Raw genomic sequence first — 18,257 nt, forward strand, 5'->3', positions numbered from 1 at the left:
TTGCGAAAATCGCGATTTTATCACAATAACATCAAAAAATCGCGATTTTTTCATTTTCCTGATAATATCGCGCGATTAATTCAGTGATTTTTTCAAAAAATCGCGATTTTTTTGGGGAAACAAAAAAAATAAATAAATAAAAATAAAAATAAAAAATCTTGATTTTTTAATTACCAATTTTATCCCGATTTTTACGATATTTTCTGATTTTTTCCCCTCGCCAATTTACTCCCGATAACGATTTTCGCAACATTGATATAAATAGAAGGTGACTTAGCCTCATTTGGACACACTCATCTTCACACTTCTCTCTCTCTCCTCATTGATTGGGTACAGATTTTGGGGCCTCTCTCTCTCCACACATCCGAAATTTCAGGAGGCCCAAATTTCAGGAGACCGAATTTATGGACAGTTTGACCAGCGTTGACTGCAGCTAGAGATGACCACAGGTGGGCTGTTTGACCAGACTTTGACTGGGCTGAATTTGATTGTTTTGAGGGTTGTCTTATCTTACTGTTTGGAGGCCAAAGTTGACTAAATTTGACCGATTTGTTGAGGGTCAAATCTGCCCTGTTGACCAGCGTTGACTTTTCTGGTTAGGGCTCTTTTGTTGCTATTATAAATTATCAGATTTGTAAATTGTACTATCTCTCTCTGCTGAACTATTGAAGACTAAAAGAAGATTTGATCAAGGCTTTCCCCACATTGGGGTTTGTCCTTGGCTGGTGCCACATCTTGTGTCCTCTTGTCTTGGCTTATCTTCTACTATTTATGTTTATGTTCTATCTGCATTTACTATCATGTTGATGTGATTGCTAATTTGAATATTGATACTGAGCTAATAAAGAAATTGAAGTAAAATTGCTCTAAATCATAGAACATACCATTGTTACCTAAAATTAACAGTTCAGCAAGGAGACAATCTCGAGTTTTTCGTTGAGAGATTCTGGCACGGAGTCCTAGAAATTCGTGATAGGTTCCAGGCCGAGACTTAAGGAGGTTTGCAGGCTGAGTCTTAAGGGTTTGCAGGCCAAATCTTGAGGAGGTTTGCAGGCCAAATCTGTTGATTTGGGGTAACATCGGATGTGCTCTAGCCATGAAAATTGGTGGAGAGGCTAAAGCACATGAGATCTCCAAGACCCAGAAATGGTTTGGGCAAATTCTGACCGATTTGGGAGATATTAAAATAATTAATATTTTTTATGAAGTTCCTAAGTCTAAACTTAGGAAAAATAAAATATTAATGGGTATTAATATAAAACTGGGTTAGAAGGGTCCAAAAATCATGGATCAAGCCAAATCTAATCTTAGTCGTTGATTAGAGATTTAATCTCGGTCATTGATGGACCAACGAGAAAAGTATAAGAAGAGGCTTGAGGGTCAGTTGGAGAACGCACTGAGGGAGACCAATTAGTTCGATTTCTGGAGCGGAGTTAGCTGAGAAATTCGAACTATTGGTCTGGAGAGTAGTAGGAGGCAGCAAGTACGGAACAGGGAGTTGGGAACAGCACCTGAAGACCAGCGCAGACGTTGGAGAGGCAAACGCAGAGCCTCTCAGGCGCAGAGGCAGCAGCAGACTGTGCAGTCACTAGAGGGCCTGCGTGGGTGATGCAGAGAGGCCCAGTGCTGACGCAGAGAGGCAGGGGCTGACGCAGAGTGTCTAGGAGCTACGCAGAGGTCAGCCAAGCTGACGCAGAGACTGGGAGAAGTGCTGGAGAATTTTCTCTCTGTTGGGTAAGCCAGTTTGGCACCCTGTTGTACTGAAGAATTGCTGAATAATAAAATCCTCCCTTGTTGCACCGGTTTTCCCACATTGGGTTTTTCCGGGGACTGTTGTCCAAAATATTTGTGTCAATGTGTTGATTCTTGTGCATGTGTTTGTTTCTGTATTATGGTGTGATATCTGCAGCAGAATTTATTTTAATGTTTATTGAAGGAATTTCATAAATAACTTATTGGAAAATAAGTAGGTAAAGTAAATCAGTTGTTGCAGTGATAGAATTTTCACATGGTATCAGAGCAAGAAATCAGTGGCAGGAAGGGAAAATCAATTATGGGTCGAGACCATGATGCAGAGGCATTTACGTCACGAGACTCGCATAGATTTTCAGAAAATTGCACAAGAGAGAGTGATTTCGATTTCTCTATGTTGGCTTTCGAGCTGGAAGAAGAAATGGCTTGTATGATTAGTTCTGCATCATTAGAGGTATGGTATATAGATAGTGGAGCCTCTTGGCATATGACGGGAATCCGGGATTGTTTCTCAAATTATCGGGAGGAGAAGATGAACTTTGAGATCACTATGGGGAACAAGGCAAAGTTTACTCCAGTAGGGAGGGGTACCATAGTTTTTCAAACAGAACCGGGAGAGTGGTTTCGTGCTACCAATGTGCTGCATGTACCAAGATTGGGGATGAACTTACTTTCCATGTCGCAACTTCAAGGCAAAGGCTATGATGTCTTTTTCATCAAGGAGAAAGAATACGTCAAACACCCGAGCTGGAAAAAGAAAGTGCAGATCGGGATCAAAAGTAACAGGTTGTATAGACTACAACTAGAATCACCAATAACACTAATAGGCAGTCATGGAAACAAGGATTTGAAAAAATTATGGCACAGAAGAAAGGGACATTTGCACCAAGGGGCTCTGAGAATTCTCAAGAGCACTGTGATTGGAGTTCCGGATCTTAGTACGGAACGAGATGATGTATGCAGAGGATGTGCTCTAGGAAAGTATGCCAAAGCAACATTTCCTAGAAGTAAAAATAGGGTCAATAGTGTACTAGGATTGATAGACTCAGATATCTGCAGACTTATGTCCACTAAAGCTCTTAGTGGTGTCGAGTACTTCCTTACCTTCATTGATGACCACTCAAGGAAAATTTGGATTTATTTTCTGAAAACCACGAACGAGGTTTTCTGTTGATTCAAAGAGTTCAAGGCTCTGGTGCAGAATCTGACTGGGAAGAAAATAAAAGTTTTGCGCTCAGATAATGGTGGAAAGTATGTTGATAAGGACTTCACTAATTTTTGCGCTAAGGAGGGCATCAGAAGAGAGTGGACAGCTCCTTACAATCCGGAGCATAATGGAGTAGCAAAAAGGAAGAACAGGACTATTGTAGAAGCAGCTAGGGCCATGATGTATGATCAGGATATGCCAAAATTCCTGTGGGCAGAAGCATGCAACACAGCAGTCTATGTTCAGAACAGGACTCCTCATCGAGCATTAGGCAAGATTACTCCAGAGAAAGTTTTCACGAGGAAGACACCTGAAGTCAGTCATTTCAGGATATTTGGGAGTTCAGCATATTGCCGCGTACCTGAGGAAAAGAGGAAAAAGCTAGATCAAACTGCGGAAAAAGGATATCTAGTGGGATATAGCGAGAATGCTAAGGCATAAAAAATCTATCTTCCAGGGAGCAGGAAGGTAGTGGTTCGACGAGATGTGAAGTTCATGGAGGACAGAGCTTTCAAAAATCTCGAGAAATGCCTTCCAAGGAGCAGTGAAAAGAGGAGTCATTGATTAAACCTCTTCAACCAACGGAAGTAAAGAATTCTTCCTCAGGTCGGAAGATTCACAAGATGAGGAGGAGCTAACAGAACCACCTGCTGGCAGAGGAAGAACTAGCAGGGAACTTCGTCAGATTCTGTAAGATGCAGACGACTTCATCGGTGCGCCAAGAAACAATAAGAGGGAGCGAAAATAGCGAGACAGATATCAGGCACTAGTAGCTTAGGATGGAGAGCCTGCCAGTTTCCAGGAGGCAGCTTAACATCAGGTTTGGCTGGATGCGATGGTAGAGGAGTACAACTCCATGATGGTGAACGATGTCTAGGAGGTAGTGCCAAGGCCTCAAGACAGCGCAGTGGTAGGTTCGAGATGGATCTACAAGATCAAATACGCTGCAGACAGCAATGTTGAGAAATATAAAGCCAGGTTTGTGGCTAAGGGGTATGCTCAGAAGGAAGGAATTGATTACGAAGAAACCTTCGCCCGGGTAGCCAGGTATACATCTATTAGAACCTTGATATGTCTTGCAGCACAGATGGGGTGGGAGATTGATCAGATGGATGTCAAAACGGCATTTCTGAACAGGCTGATAGAAGAAGAGGTATACATTGAACAACCAGAGGGATTTGAGATACATGAGAAGAAGTCTCATGTATGCAGGTTGAAGAAAGCCATGTATGGGCTGAAATAGGCACCTAGAGCATGGTATGGTCGAATCGATGGCTACTTGCAGAAGATGGGATTTGTCAAGAGTGACGCAGATCCAAATCTCTACTGTCTGGTCATAGAGAATGAGCTGCTAATCTTAGTATTGTATGTGGATGATCTCTTTCTGACAGGATCATCCAGGCTCATCGGGGATTGCAAGAAGAATCTAGCCACGAAATTCGATATGAAGGACTTGGGACGAATGCATTATTGCCTAGGGTTGGAAGTTTGGCAGCAAAAGGGAGAGATCTTCCTTGGGCAAGGGAGATATGCTACAGAAATCCTGAAGAGATTCAGGATGGAGGAATGTAGACCTATGGCTACTTCAATGATCACCAACTGGAAGAAGATTGATACATCAGAAGACAAAGATGTTGATCCCACCTTATATAGGCAGCTCATAGGGTCCCTGATGTATCTGGTGGATACCAGGCCAGACATTTGCTACGCTGTCAACACCCTCAGTTAGTTCATGGTGGAACCGAAGAGGGCGCACTAGGCAGCAACCAAACATGTTCCAGGTCTTTATAGGGAACAGTCGATTATGGACTCTTGTACACCAGGAGTAAGGATATCAGATTAAGTGGATTTACTGATGTAGATTGGGCAGGAAGTTCAGTGGATCAGAAAAGTACCTCTGGGTACTATTTCAACATTGGATCAGGAATGACCTCCTGGTGCAGTGGGAAACAGAAGTCTGTGGCTCTGAGCTCATCTGAGGCAGAATATATGGCGGTGAGCACAGCTTCGTGTGAGGTCATATGGCTTAGAAAACTGCTTGTGAACCTATTCAGAAGAAAAAATGGAGGCGACTAGGATCATGTGCGATCATCAGAGTTGCATCAAGCTCTCTGAGAATCCAGTGTTTCATGATCAGTCAAAGCATATTGATATCCAGTGTCACTTTGTCAGAGACTGTGTCCAACGAGGAGCTGTACAGTTAAGCTACACTCCGACAGGAGAACAGGTAGCAGGCATCCTTACCAAGGCCCTTGGAAGAACAAAGCTTGATTACTTCAGGGAAAAGATGGGGATGAGAAGGAATCCATTTCAATAGCAGAAATGGGGGTGATGTTGCAGTGTAGATACAGTGTTGGGAAGAAGGACCAACAGCAGCACAGATGCAGAGGGAGTTGCAGTGCAAATGCAGTGTTGGGAGAAAGGGCCAACAGCAGCATGGATACAGAGGGAGCTGTCGTACAGATGCACCAGTGGCAGTAGCAGGGCCATGGGCAGCAGTACAGGATGCAGCAGTGCAGAGGATGTTGGGCAGGGAGGCCTAGCATGAGCACAGGGACCGATACTAGACGATCAGGGTGGTACTCGTGAGGAGTATTACTAGAGCACAGTCCTCGTTAAGAGGGAGTGTTATTTTGGGGTAGCATCGGATGTGTTGTACCCATGAAAATTGGTGGCGAGGCTAAAGCACATGAGATCTCCAAGACTCATAAATGGTTTGGGCAGACTCTGACCGGTTTGGGAGATATTAAAATAATTAATATTTTTAATGAAGTTCCTAAGTCTAAACTTAGGAAAAATAAAATATTAATGGGTATTAATAGAAAACTGGGTTAGAAGGGTCCAAAAGTCATGGATCAAGCCAAATCTAATCTTAGTCGTTGATTAGTGTTAAGTTATGGTATGTTCTATGCTTATAACAGTTTACTTCTTTTTCTTATTATATTCCACAGATTAGCAATCACATGTACATAAAGTAAAGTGCAGATAGAACATTAAACGATCAACAGAAAACAAGCCAAGACAAGAGACACAAGATGTGGCGGCTAGGCAGGGACAAACCCCACAATGTGTGGGGAAACCCTTTGATCAAATATTCTTTTATCTTCAATAATTCAACAGAGAGAAATAGTACAATAAATCTGATTCATATCAGCAGTAGCAAACCCTAGATCAGCAGCATCAGCATTAGCAGCTTCTTTATCAAACTAGGGCAGACGATATCTCACAAACCGACCGTCGGATTGACTTCATTCCACCACCAAAAGTTGCGGCTTCCAGAGGAGGTTCAGATGTACCTACAGCGCAGTTCAGATGAGGAGATCTTCTAGGCCACGCAAGTCAATCTTTACTTCTGCAGTTGCAGCTTCAGTTTCAGCAGTTTCCAGCTTCACACTAGGGCAGTTGATATCTTGCAAACCATTCATCGATTGACTTCATTCCACCACCAAAAGTTGCGGCTTTCAAAAGAGGTTCAGATGAACCTACAACGCAGTTCAGCAGGTCAATCTTTACTTCTGCAGTTGCAGCTTCAGTTTCAGCAATTTCCGGCTTCAAACTAAGGCAGTTGATATCTTGCAAACCATTCATCGGATTGACTTCATTCCACCACCAAAAGTAGCGACTTTCAGAGGAGGTTCAGATGAACCTACAGCGCAATTCATATGAGGAGATCTTCTAGGCCACGCGGGTCAATCTTTGGATCTGCAGTTGCAGCTTCAGGGTCAACAGCTTCCGGCTTCACATATGTGAGAGAGAGACCCATTTCTGCACAGTAGAGAAGAGACTCATTTCTGTGTAGTAGAGAGAGAGAGATGTGATGAGAAGAGTGAGTGCAAATGAGGAGAAGTCCTCTTATATTTATACACAACGTTAGTGTTTGAATAGATGCGACTGTTGGACTTCTGAGCCTACATGAGTTGTAGGTCGGCTTGATAATAATTCCATAATCAAAATAAATTCATATCTCCATGAATACTTATCGGAATCGGATGATCTTTATATCAATCCTACACCTCTCGACGAGAGGAATCTAATAAAAATATTATCAGCCATGAATAAGACGACCCACATGAAGTTTTGCCCTGGTTTCCAATTTTAACAATTAGAGATTTAATCTCGGCCATTGATGGACCAACAAGAAAAGTATAAGAAGAGGCTTGAGGGTCAGTTGGAGAACAAACTGAGGGAGACCAATCAGTTCGATTTCTGGAGCGGGATTAGCTGAGAAATTCGAACTAGGGAGAGTAGCAGGAGGCAGCAAGTATGGAACAGAGAGTTAGGAACAACACTAAAAGACTAGCGCAGATGTTGGAGAGGCAAAAGCGGAGCCTCTCAGGCAGACGCAGAGGCAACAGCAGACTGCGCAGTCATTAGAGGGCATGTGTGGGTGACGCAGAGAGGCCCAGTGCTGACGCAGAGTGTCTGGGAGCTACGCAGAGGTCAGCCAGGCTGACGCAGAGACTGGGAGAAGTGCTGGAGAATTTTCTCACTGTTGGGTAAGCTAGTTTGGCACCCTGTTGCACTAAAGAATTGCTGAATAATAAAATCCTCCCTTGCTGAACCGGTTTTCCCACATTGGGTTTTTCCGGGGACTGTTGTCCAAAATATCTATATCAATGTGTTGATTCTTGTGCATGTGTTTGTTTCTGTATTATGGTGTGATATCTGCAGCAGAATTATTCTAATGTTTATTGAAGGAATTTCATAAATAACTTATTGGAAAATAAGCAGGTAAAGTAAATCAGTTGTTGCAGTGATAGAATTTTCACAAAATCTTAAGCAGTTAGCAAGCCAAGTTACAAGTCCAAAAGTCTACGTTGGTTGTAGTTAGGCTGAGTGATTCTTAGGGAAATTCTCATGGAAGAGAAGAGCAGCTCATACCATACAAATTCGACCACAGTCACAGTTGCCTGGCTGCACTTTTAGGTTTGTTGATGACAAAAACAAACAGGTCAAGGCAGAGAAGGGACACTTGGCACCAGACTTAAGACTTACAGCAAAAGAGTAAATCATTGAACATATGTCATTTCCGAGTATTGATCAGTGTTATTGGAACCAAACAAGGTTTCGGCAAAATGGCCGGTCCGACCAATTTGGAGGCAAAACTGGTCTGAACCAGCCCTCCGAACCAGAAATGACCGATTCGATACGGAACAGGCCAGTTTCGGTACAGAACTGGCCGGTTCGGTACCAAGCCGGGCCGGCCTATTTCACTGAACAGACTGATTTTGTGCAACAAAAAAATTTGTCTTTTATTTTTTTATTTTTTAGTTAGTTGGCATACTTCTTAATCTCCCTTGGGCTAGCCTAATAATCAAGCCTATGGCCCTAGTATTGCTATGCAATTCATGGTAATGTTAAATTCCCATTTTCATCCGTTTACTTAAATTTTTAACATTACCATGAAATGACTCGAGATGTTTGAGAGTGGTTCCAACCTCATTGGATTTCATATGGAGAAAGTAGAATTTTAGATTTCACTCAAAATCCAGTAGACTTAACAGTTTTTCAGGATTTCAGGATTGGGGGGATTGCAACGTTTCCATTGGATTTTGTCATGTACGAGGGTATGGAAGCTAGTATTTAATAAAGAGCACCAAGCCCTCTATGTACTTTGATGATAGTGGCATTGGTTGTCGAACTCCTCTACCATGACTCTACTAAAAATGTACCCATCACTCAAACAAAATCTTGACATGACATGCTACGTTTTTTCTATCTTATTTTAATGCCTAAATGGTTATATTGATGGCGAAGACCCCAATATAGGCAATGATTTTGATGATATGTAGGCATTTGTTGTAGCACAATTTTTTTTGGATGCTAGAGACCATATAGAGCCTATTTGTTGATGTATTTTCGGTTCAGAGATGGATTGCACTCGATGCTATTTTGGTTGTGCACCCTTACATGCTATGTAAATGAAAAATTTTGCATATTTGTATATAAATGGTTTGGATTCATATGGATGCACATGAATATATATGTTTTTCTTTAAAATATTAGTATTTTATGTGTTTTTTATAAACCGGTTTTTTACCGGTTCCGGTTCGGTTCCGACCGGTTCCTGGTCCACAAGGTTTTTCGGTTCGATCACCAGTTCGGTTCTGATAACATTGGTATTGATTTGACAATGGTTTTAAACTTCCAAATTTGGAGCAGAAGTCTTTGACACACATTTCAAGGAGGCTGCAACAGAATTTAAAGGGGAGATAAGCAACTTTAAATATTATTTGCTGTGTAGATTTCTCAGTGAAATAGAAGCAATAAAATCATCCTTTCACTGGTTTTCCCCTTGTGGGTTTTCCCAGGGTCATTAAACCAAAATCTGTGTGTAAAATTTTTGAGTGTGTTTGGTTGTATATTCTTACATATCAGCTGAAAAGAAGTGTAGTAGTAGCTCTAAAGTGTTTCAAATAAATTTGCATTTTAAAAGTTTTATATCTCCTAACTGTTTGGGGTGAGGGCATTAAACATACATGCAAAAAATTTAAAACTTGGAGGGCTACCAGCAAACAATTTTTTCTACAATAATTTCAGTGATACTCAGTCCTTCCATTAATTTAAAACAGAGATAACAGAGTGTAATGGAAAGAGGAATCTGACTTAAGTTTTTAAATTACAGGCTTTAGAATATCATTCCACTTTAATGGGTAGCTTCAGCAGTATAATCTTCAAGGTATCAGCTCCTGGATGACAGAGATGAAGCATTCTACAGAAACATTAAAGGAATATTATAATAAATATCAGCAACAAATACATACAAATCTGCTGTAGAATTGGCACTCCAAAACACGAGTCTGGAAGCTTAGTCAACAAAGATAAAATCTGATAAATAGTCCAGCAAGCATGAACTTCTTCAGCCTTCAATACGTTATCAGCAGGAAGGAAAATGCTACCCTTGGGCAGTTTGAATGGGCACCAGAGAGAGAGGCTCAGCCTCCTGCAAAATATCAGCTCAGCTCCTAAGTAAACTCGTCCCTTTAATCAGTTCTAAGCCCACCCACAGACAGAAATACCAATTAACAATGAACACAGTTAGCAACAATGAGACTTAGCTCCACGAACAGGCTAAATATGGCGGCCAACAAAGCCAACTAAGGAAGAGACTTTCAGCCTCATTTAACTGGTGAAACTCGGCCCTTCAAAGATCAGATTTGACCCTCAATAAAATGGTTCATACTCAGCCAGCATAGCAGAGATAAACTCAGCCCTCATAAACGACCCAAATCAACTCTCCAACAGCAGAGATAACTCAGCCTCTTTTAGCAATGGGAACTCAGCCACATAGTCAACAAAATTCGTCCAGCACACAGTAGTTAACCTCAGCCCTTTATTAATGGCAGAACTTAGCCTTTATAAAGAGATGGGACTCAACATCTTGGCTATTATGGGCTCAGCCTGTATAAAGACATAGAAAACCAAAAGTTAGTCCATAAAATCAACTAATAACACTATGGACTTACTCCCTTCTGCAAAAGCCTTCTCCTCCTTGAAGCACAATGTCGGAATCTGACTAATCCCGCTCCCAAACTAGCTAGGGTGTATGGTTTCAACACCAAAACTAGCAACCAGCAATGAGGGTTTCCAAAAACCCTAGACTCTTCTCCAAGAGCTCTCCAAATTTCTTTTTCTCAAGTGGCAAAATGCTAGAATGAGGAGAGACCCCTCATTTCCATTTTTTATCTCACTTCACTCTTTTGCCACCCTTTTACTTTTTCCCTCAAATAACGAATAAAAGCACTTTTCCTTTCTTGTTTAATAAAGTGACTTTTAGCTTCCAGGGTGGGGTGGCATGAAGGGAAGGGATTCTCATTAATCCCGAAGGAATAATAGTTGATCGTTATGTCGGGGGCTTGGGAAGGAAGACCAACAACCAAGTGGAAGCGTATGGGTTATATCTTGGACTAGTTTTAGCTCATCAAAAGGGTATTAAGGAAGTGAAAACACTGGGTGACTCATTCTTGGTCATAAAGCACATGAGCTCCAACTCTTCAGCCCAGAATAATAAGCTCAATCAGATTCTCAAAAGAGCCCTTGGCATGCTCCCTCCCTTTGAGAAATTGCAATTTTTTCACATTCTAAGAGGCCTAAATAAGGAAGCGGATACACAAGCCAATAAGGCATGCCAAATGAACGAAGGTCATACCATGGTTAATGAAATTGAAGGTTTTCTACTCATCCCCTAAGTTTAAGAATGAATGTCTCAAATTCTATGTTAAAATTCCACTCCTCCTCTCTAAGCATGGTAAAAAGGGATTATATAATTTCTATAGCCTCAACCTCTCTCCCCTTGAGATCGTTCACCCTCCCTCCCATTGGGCGCGTTCACCCTCCCTACCCGCCTCCACATCATCCTCCACCTCACCCTCCCTACCTGCCTCCCCCTCTCCCTCCCTCCCTGCCTCCTCTTCACCTTTCCTCCAAGCCTCCATCTCACCCTACCTCCTCGCCTCCTCTGGGCGTCCCCCCTCTTTCCTCCCATCTGGCATCATTTGATTAATACCCTCTCTCCTCCCCTGCCACAAGGCTGTAATTGAGGGCATGTGAAGCCAATTGGCATGGCAGAAAGGTTAAGAGTGGAACTCCTCAGTCTGTCCCTCGTATCTGGGTCCATTCCCTGAAGAATCAAATAAACTCCATGCGAAACTCCTCAGAGAGCGAGCCACATTTACTCCCCTTGGTTTGGATCGGATGGTTCACTCACTTGAAGTTCCAAATACGTGAGGTGAAGGTCGTTTCGAATAATAGGGTAATCATGGAAACTTAGTGGGATCCAGGAGGCATGCAAGCCGCCTCTCAACACCACACGAGGCTCCTATTCGGCTCAGTCTATAAAATGTGGGATAACAGTTCGAAATTTTGCATGGTGAAGGTGTCCGGCTCTATCCAGTGGGTTGTAAGGGATAGGTATCTTTGGTAGAGTTTGGGTTGTCATTGGATGGTCTCGGTGGTTGGGGGATTCCCAAACCCCCAGTCTAGTAAGAGTTTCTCGCATGTAATTATAGTTTGGCCTGGCGGACAGAATTGGTCCGGGAACTTTGTAAAGTCTCACTTTGAGAGGTCTCATAGTGTCAATTGTCATGGATGTTGGCTCCTGGGGATGCCGCCGTCGGCACTCAAGCAGGGTGGCAGGTCACACTGAGCATAATTGGTAAAATGCCCCCCTCTGGCCTCTTTCTCTCTTCCTGCCTGTGGAATATGTGAAAGTGAACACACTGAATTGAGAGTCGATGTGGCTGAATTGCAAAGGCTTCTTCAACAACAGAGGATCGAGGCAAGCGAAATGCAGGAGTTAAATGTAGAGAAGAGCAAGAAAATTCGATAGCTCAAAGACAAAGTCGATGCACTCAAAATCAAGATTGAGGACCTCCAAATTCAACTTGTTATGCAGACCTCCCAGCCAACAAAAGAAAGCACTGGCTTCGACCTCAACCATCCAGCCGACCCAGATGATTAGTCTGCTTCAAAACGTCTATTTGGAATGTCTAGTTTTAAATGCATTTTGCTCCTTTCGCAATACTTTAAAGTCTACACTAGTACATTAGTAGCCACTCTGCCCTGGCAACTTATGAAACCCATCAATCAATGTCTTGAAAATGTAAATCTCCCGTTTTTAGCCACGACCGGGCGCGGATTAATATATATACAGTACACTTCTGTGTTAAAAAAATAAATAAAGTCACTTTTATTAACTAATTAAAGCCACTTTTAACGCCGGAAAATGCTCGATTGCTTCCGTGGTCACACAAGCCACCCAAAGCCAATTTTCATCATCCTACCCTGTAGATATTTTCACCCCGACTCCAACGAGCTATTACACTAAGGTGTTTCTCCAATTAATTAGCCCAAAACAACACCTTAAGTGAAATTAATTAAAATATGCCCGTTGATAACTCTGTGTTACGAGAATCGTCGGAATGCAACATAACCAAGAGCAAACCGTGCGGAACTGATCCTGTTGATGAAATATGGTAAGCAATGCCAATAGGACCCATGAAACTCCTCAAAAACCCTCTGGGCCCACCAATGTAGTAATCTTGTTTCTATGACCAGGCTAACACAAGCTCTGGAAATCCCTCATAATCACCTCACAAGGTAATCCAATATTTGGGTACATTACATTAACCAAGGCTAGGGGCTCAGACCTCAAATCTAAGTAAAACAAAAGCCTTGATGAGTAATCAAAAGAATTTTGCCTTGGATACCATGTCCTATAAATAGGATTTGGCAGCATAGTGTCTCAAGTATTGCCAAGGAAGCATACCCTTGTATACTTGTGGTTGGGATGCAAGTTTCAGACTGAAGGTGGGTTCCGTAAGTTGCAACCTTGAGTATAAGAGATTGTAATTCTCATCAATGGCTGAAAAAAAGAAAATTTTCACTTAGAGAGGGCCTCCTTGGCTGTATTAAATACCAGCATAGATCCATCTTAATGCCAAATCTACCAAGCACTGAGAGGGATTAAATCCTCTTGATGCAATCATGATCTTGGTTTTCCAAATATTGAGTATAATGGTCTAAGATCGCATAACCAATCCTAAGCATCAAGCTGCCTTTAAAACCCCTTTGGAGTGGATGCTAACAATACCACATCATTTACAAATAAAAGGAGTGAAATCAGAATTTGATAAAGTAGGCAACAATCCTGGTCTGAGTATAATCCTTGATTAATTATTCTAGCCCACTAATATAGATGCCAAAATTGGCTGGGAAAAACTTGAACGGGGACACCCTTGTTTGACACCAAAGTAGTCTTGATTACACCTAGAAAGCCCATAAGAAGTACGGAAACTGCTTACCATTGTCTCATAAAGCCACATCACAGCAGAAATAAGGTGATGTACTCCAAGGTCATGAAGCCACTCAATGTGAGAGACGTATTGATTACAGCATCGATGATAAAAGTCTATTCATTATTTTCTCTCCGGCATCTTTAAGAAAGTGTGCACCCAAATTTCTACATCCTTGCATTGATTAATATTCAGAATTACATTGAAATTATTCCTAACTACCCTCTGACTGATTAATCTCCATATCAAACGTCTTTACCCCAATATGCAGGAATGGAAAGGTAATTAACCAAACCCCTTGAGGGAAAAAATTAAAATTCAACACAGCACTTCACTGTACAAATCTCCAGCACTGTTGGTGCCCAAAAAAGAGGGGGAAAGGACGTTATGTATCGACTACCGAGCTCTCACAAAATTAAAGCTAACCATTACCCCCTTCCTTATATAGATGGTCTCCTCCGTCGGCTCGAGATTAGCACACTGCTTCACAAAGGTTGACTTAGCCTCAGGTTATTAACAAATCCGGATGTAACTGACTGATGTTTGGAAAACAATATTAAAAGCAAAATATAGGTTGTATAGATGATACTGAAACTACTGGTTGATCGCGTTTGGGTTGACCAACGCACCCACAGTCTATGACATTCATGAGATATACTGATCACATCTTCCATTCTCATCTTGGTAAGTTTTTAGTTGCTTATCTTAAATACACTTAGGTTTACAGTAAGACTCGGAAAAATCATCTCCAACAAGTGCAATTTGTTTTAGAGCTCCTTTGACAAAATCAACTTCAAGCTGTGATGAATAAGTGTTTCTTTGGACAAGAGTCCACAGCCATCTGGATTTCATCATTGACTCACAGGAAGTGCACATAAATCCTGAAAAAAATAGAGGTGTTGAAGAACTGCCCGACACCAAAGACAGGCACCGAATTGAAGAGGTTTCTTGGCAGTATGAATTTCTACCATAAATTCATACATCATTTTTCACATAGAGCTTTTCTTCTTGACCAAGTTGACAGCGACTAAAAGAACTTTTGAGTGGAAACAAGTCGCAGAAATTTATTAAATTAAAAGATGTTTTATATTCTCCACCAGTAATGCATTACCAGATTTCCAACAAGCTTTTGAAATGTGGGCTCTGATCAGTTTGGTACCTTGGTGTACGGGAGTGATTTAGATAGTCCTGTGCCTGCTAGGGCCAACATTTGGTGCAGCCATAAATTATGTACATATGTATATTAAGGGAAGATTTACCGTTTTAGCAAGTATTCGTCACCTCTTTAGCTACAGGACTCTACCTATCCACAGCTCATAACAAATCTACATGATGGAAGACATAATAAATTTGGAGTGTGCTCAAGGATATGTTTCAGCAGAGGAATAATCATACACTTAAATCAGAGGATTTTCCTACACAATTATATGTCACAACTTAACTGTATCTGCATATAACCAGATATTTAACTCATATGAAACTCAAAAAATTCAGTAAATGATTACGCACGAAAATGATATTCCTTGCTGACAATCAAAGCAATGTGGCACTAAAACCAAACTCCAGAACTATAAACAGTTCAGCAGGGAAACTTCAAAGAGACATGTTTATTATAACCATCCACCGCTATTTAAGGAGGAGAAATTAATTAAGAAAGAGGGGGAAAAATCAGGCATCGAAAGAACCTTATGAACAAAAAAACAAAATTCACAAATTAAAAATATGGAAAACATGTTAATGAGAAATATATTACATCTAACAAAAACGAATGGTGGATACCCTTCTGTATGAAAAGAAGTTCTTCTCGTACAAATTTTAAATTCAATATAAATATATTGGAAGTGAAAGATCATACTGGATGAAAGTAGCTATTACTAAATAAGTTTGCACTGAATCTTGACAGCGAGACAGGATGGCCAGACCATTCTGACTAATTACAAAGACGGTATTATGCTGGATCAAAGTACAGTAGCATCTCCCAGAAATGCACAGAGTTTGAGTAGGTTTAGTGTTAAGAACATGTGTTTTTTTTTTTAATTATTGGTTCAAATCTAGAGGGATAAGATATATATTTATCTTATAAACTAAGTAGTCAACTTGAAAGGTCCCTGGTAAGTTATTGGTTCAAATTTAAAGAGGATAAGATATATATCTATTTTATAAATTAAATAGTCAACTAACTTCATGGAAGGGTTCCTTGTTACACAAAATAAAAAGTCTTATATATCAATTTAATGTCTAATTAAATTGTAATCTTAAATCTTTCGAAAAAAAAATAATAAATTTAACATAATGCAACATACAACTTGCCTATAACAACAAGCATCACTGCATTCCGCCTCAAGTTTCTACCCTGGGACTGGAAAATCAAATCAATAGTCTCTATTATTGCATTCATAAACTGGCAACGATTCATCTTAACATTACACAGACCGAGGGATAAATAGTACGAAGTACAAGGGCAAACCTCAATGTTTATTAAAAATATCTAAAGGTTTTATGCGCCTCCAGTATTTCGATCAATTTCTATGCAATAGATCTGGGGTATGTAAATCTAACTTGTTAGAAGATTTTACACGTTAAAGTTAGGAAAAGAAAGATGATTTGGGGAAAAAAATAAAAATACCTGAAAAAGATCTTGTTGGCACTATGATGTCGTTGTAAGAATGAACTCCCTGTGAACAAAGTCCTCGAGTTGATCCCGGGAATAGCCTTGTCCCCGTTACATATATTCTCCACACCTGACAATGATACTGGGCACTTAAAGCTTGCAGACATTATTTCGTAGTTAGTGTGCCAAATGTAACTAAATCCCTCTTCTGGTGACCTCTTTCCTTCCGTAATCAAATATTCTCAGAATTTCAGTGCGGTGCCAATTTTAATTAAGGCACTGTATATGCCACGGATGGAGAGCCAAACATATGATGGTTGATCGTAATGGTTCATTTTATTATTCATTTTCACAGTAAACAATGGTTTCGGAGGCTGCTCGGTGGGTAGGCGGGAGTTGGTGTGTGCGTGTACAAATAGACCACTTCGTGGTTGGTGAGTTTGATGTTTCGACGGAATTATAATTGGGATTCGGATGCCTAGCTAAAGGTCATCGCTGATCAGATTCATGGTCAATAATTCATTTAAATTTGTTTATTTTTAATTTAATCGATATCCGATCGAGGAGTAAATCTCCCTCAATCTCACATTTGTTTGAAAGCTTGGTCTCACTGTCCCCTTCTCTTGGAAAATAAGCATGGCTCTGCATAACAATAAATATAAAACTGAGTGGTTGAGGTGGTTCTAGTGTTCTATTTTGAGAAATGACATGCTTAGTTTGTATTGTGATTTGTCACAAGGAATAAGCTGCTCCAATCCGTGAATGTTTAGTTCTTAGTGAATGTCTCGCCATTAATTCATTACCATAAAAAACAAACAAACAATAAATATTATATTTTTCCAGAGCATTACTAAACTAAAAAACAAACAATGGTCTTTGGATTTTAAAAGATATGGGTGGTCTTTTGTTTAGAAAAGACCACCCATATTTTTTGACTTTAAAAGATATGGGTGGTCTTTTGTTTAAAAAAATGGTCTTTTTTTTCGGAAATTTATTAAAAATAGTTTTATGAGAGAGGTTTTTTTTTTTCATGTTTTCTTATTTGTTAGTCTTTGGATAGTTTGTTGTATTTGGAATGGAAAAAAAGTTCGTTGAAGTGAAGACATGTGGCTGGGTGTAGATGAAAAATTCAAATTGTTCAAGGATTTTATCTCCAAATTACATAATATGGGTTTTTTTTCTTTGTGGGATATTAAATCTCTTCTTCATGATCACATTGACCAAGGTGATCGGTAATATGTTAGTGATATCAATCGTGAAGGCCTTTTGACTAATGAGTGGTCTATATATGTTGGTAAACTTGTTTCTAGATTTATTAGGTTATATGAAACGATGAGGACACTCTATGATGATCGAAGAATCCCTCAACATGAAACTTCACGCCTAAACTTAGATATAACAATCAGGGTAAATTTGTCTTTCGAGGGGAAAAAAAGTGGTGGTGGGATCAAATGTGGAAGATCCATGCTCCCCTCAAGGCGAAGATTTTGTTATGGCTAGTGTTGAGTAATAATTTTCTCATTGAAATAATGGTTTGAAGAGAGGTTAGATTAATCCAAATATGTGTGCTTTATGCAAAGGTGAGGTGGAATGGATTTTCCACCTTTTTCATCTCTTATCCTTTTAGTATTCAAGTTTGGAATTGCATGGTAAAAAAATTTGGGCCCAAATCAAATTGGGATGCTCCTAGTTTGGAAGATAGCATCCAGAGATGGCTTTATGATGTTTCTATGGTTTATTTTGGCTCTCTCCTTTTCTTTTTCATGTAATTTATTTGGTGGGCTCATAATCTTTGTGTTTTCCAAAACAAATCAATTCCAATGGAAGCTTTTTCAGATATGATTGTGAAGGTGACTAGAGAATATAAGTATGATCCCAAGTAGGCAAAATAGTG

At 40.3% G+C, this 18,257-nt stretch overlaps 1 protein-coding gene across 1 annotated transcript in view; it reads right to left on the minus strand.

The window, feature by feature from the left end:
• Positions 1-16,816, minus strand: part of AAT (aspartate aminotransferase) — an 81,210-nt gene extending 64,394 nt beyond the window's left edge. The window contains exon 1 of the mRNA XM_089435857.1: positions 16,379-16,816. Coding sequence (XP_089291983.1) covers positions 16,379-16,530 — 152 coding nt within the window. The 5' untranslated portion in view covers positions 16,531-16,816. The remainder of the gene's footprint in view (positions 1-16,378) is intronic.
• Between the last annotated feature and the right edge of the window lie 1,441 nt (positions 16,817-18,257).

This window comes from Pinus tabuliformis, chromosome 5_2 (assembly GCF_031772625.1).
Source record: "Pinus tabuliformis cultivar Carrire ecotype Pingquan chromosome 5_2, CPIR1, whole genome shotgun sequence".
NCBI lineage: Eukaryota > Viridiplantae > Streptophyta > Pinopsida > Pinales > Pinaceae > Pinus > Pinus tabuliformis.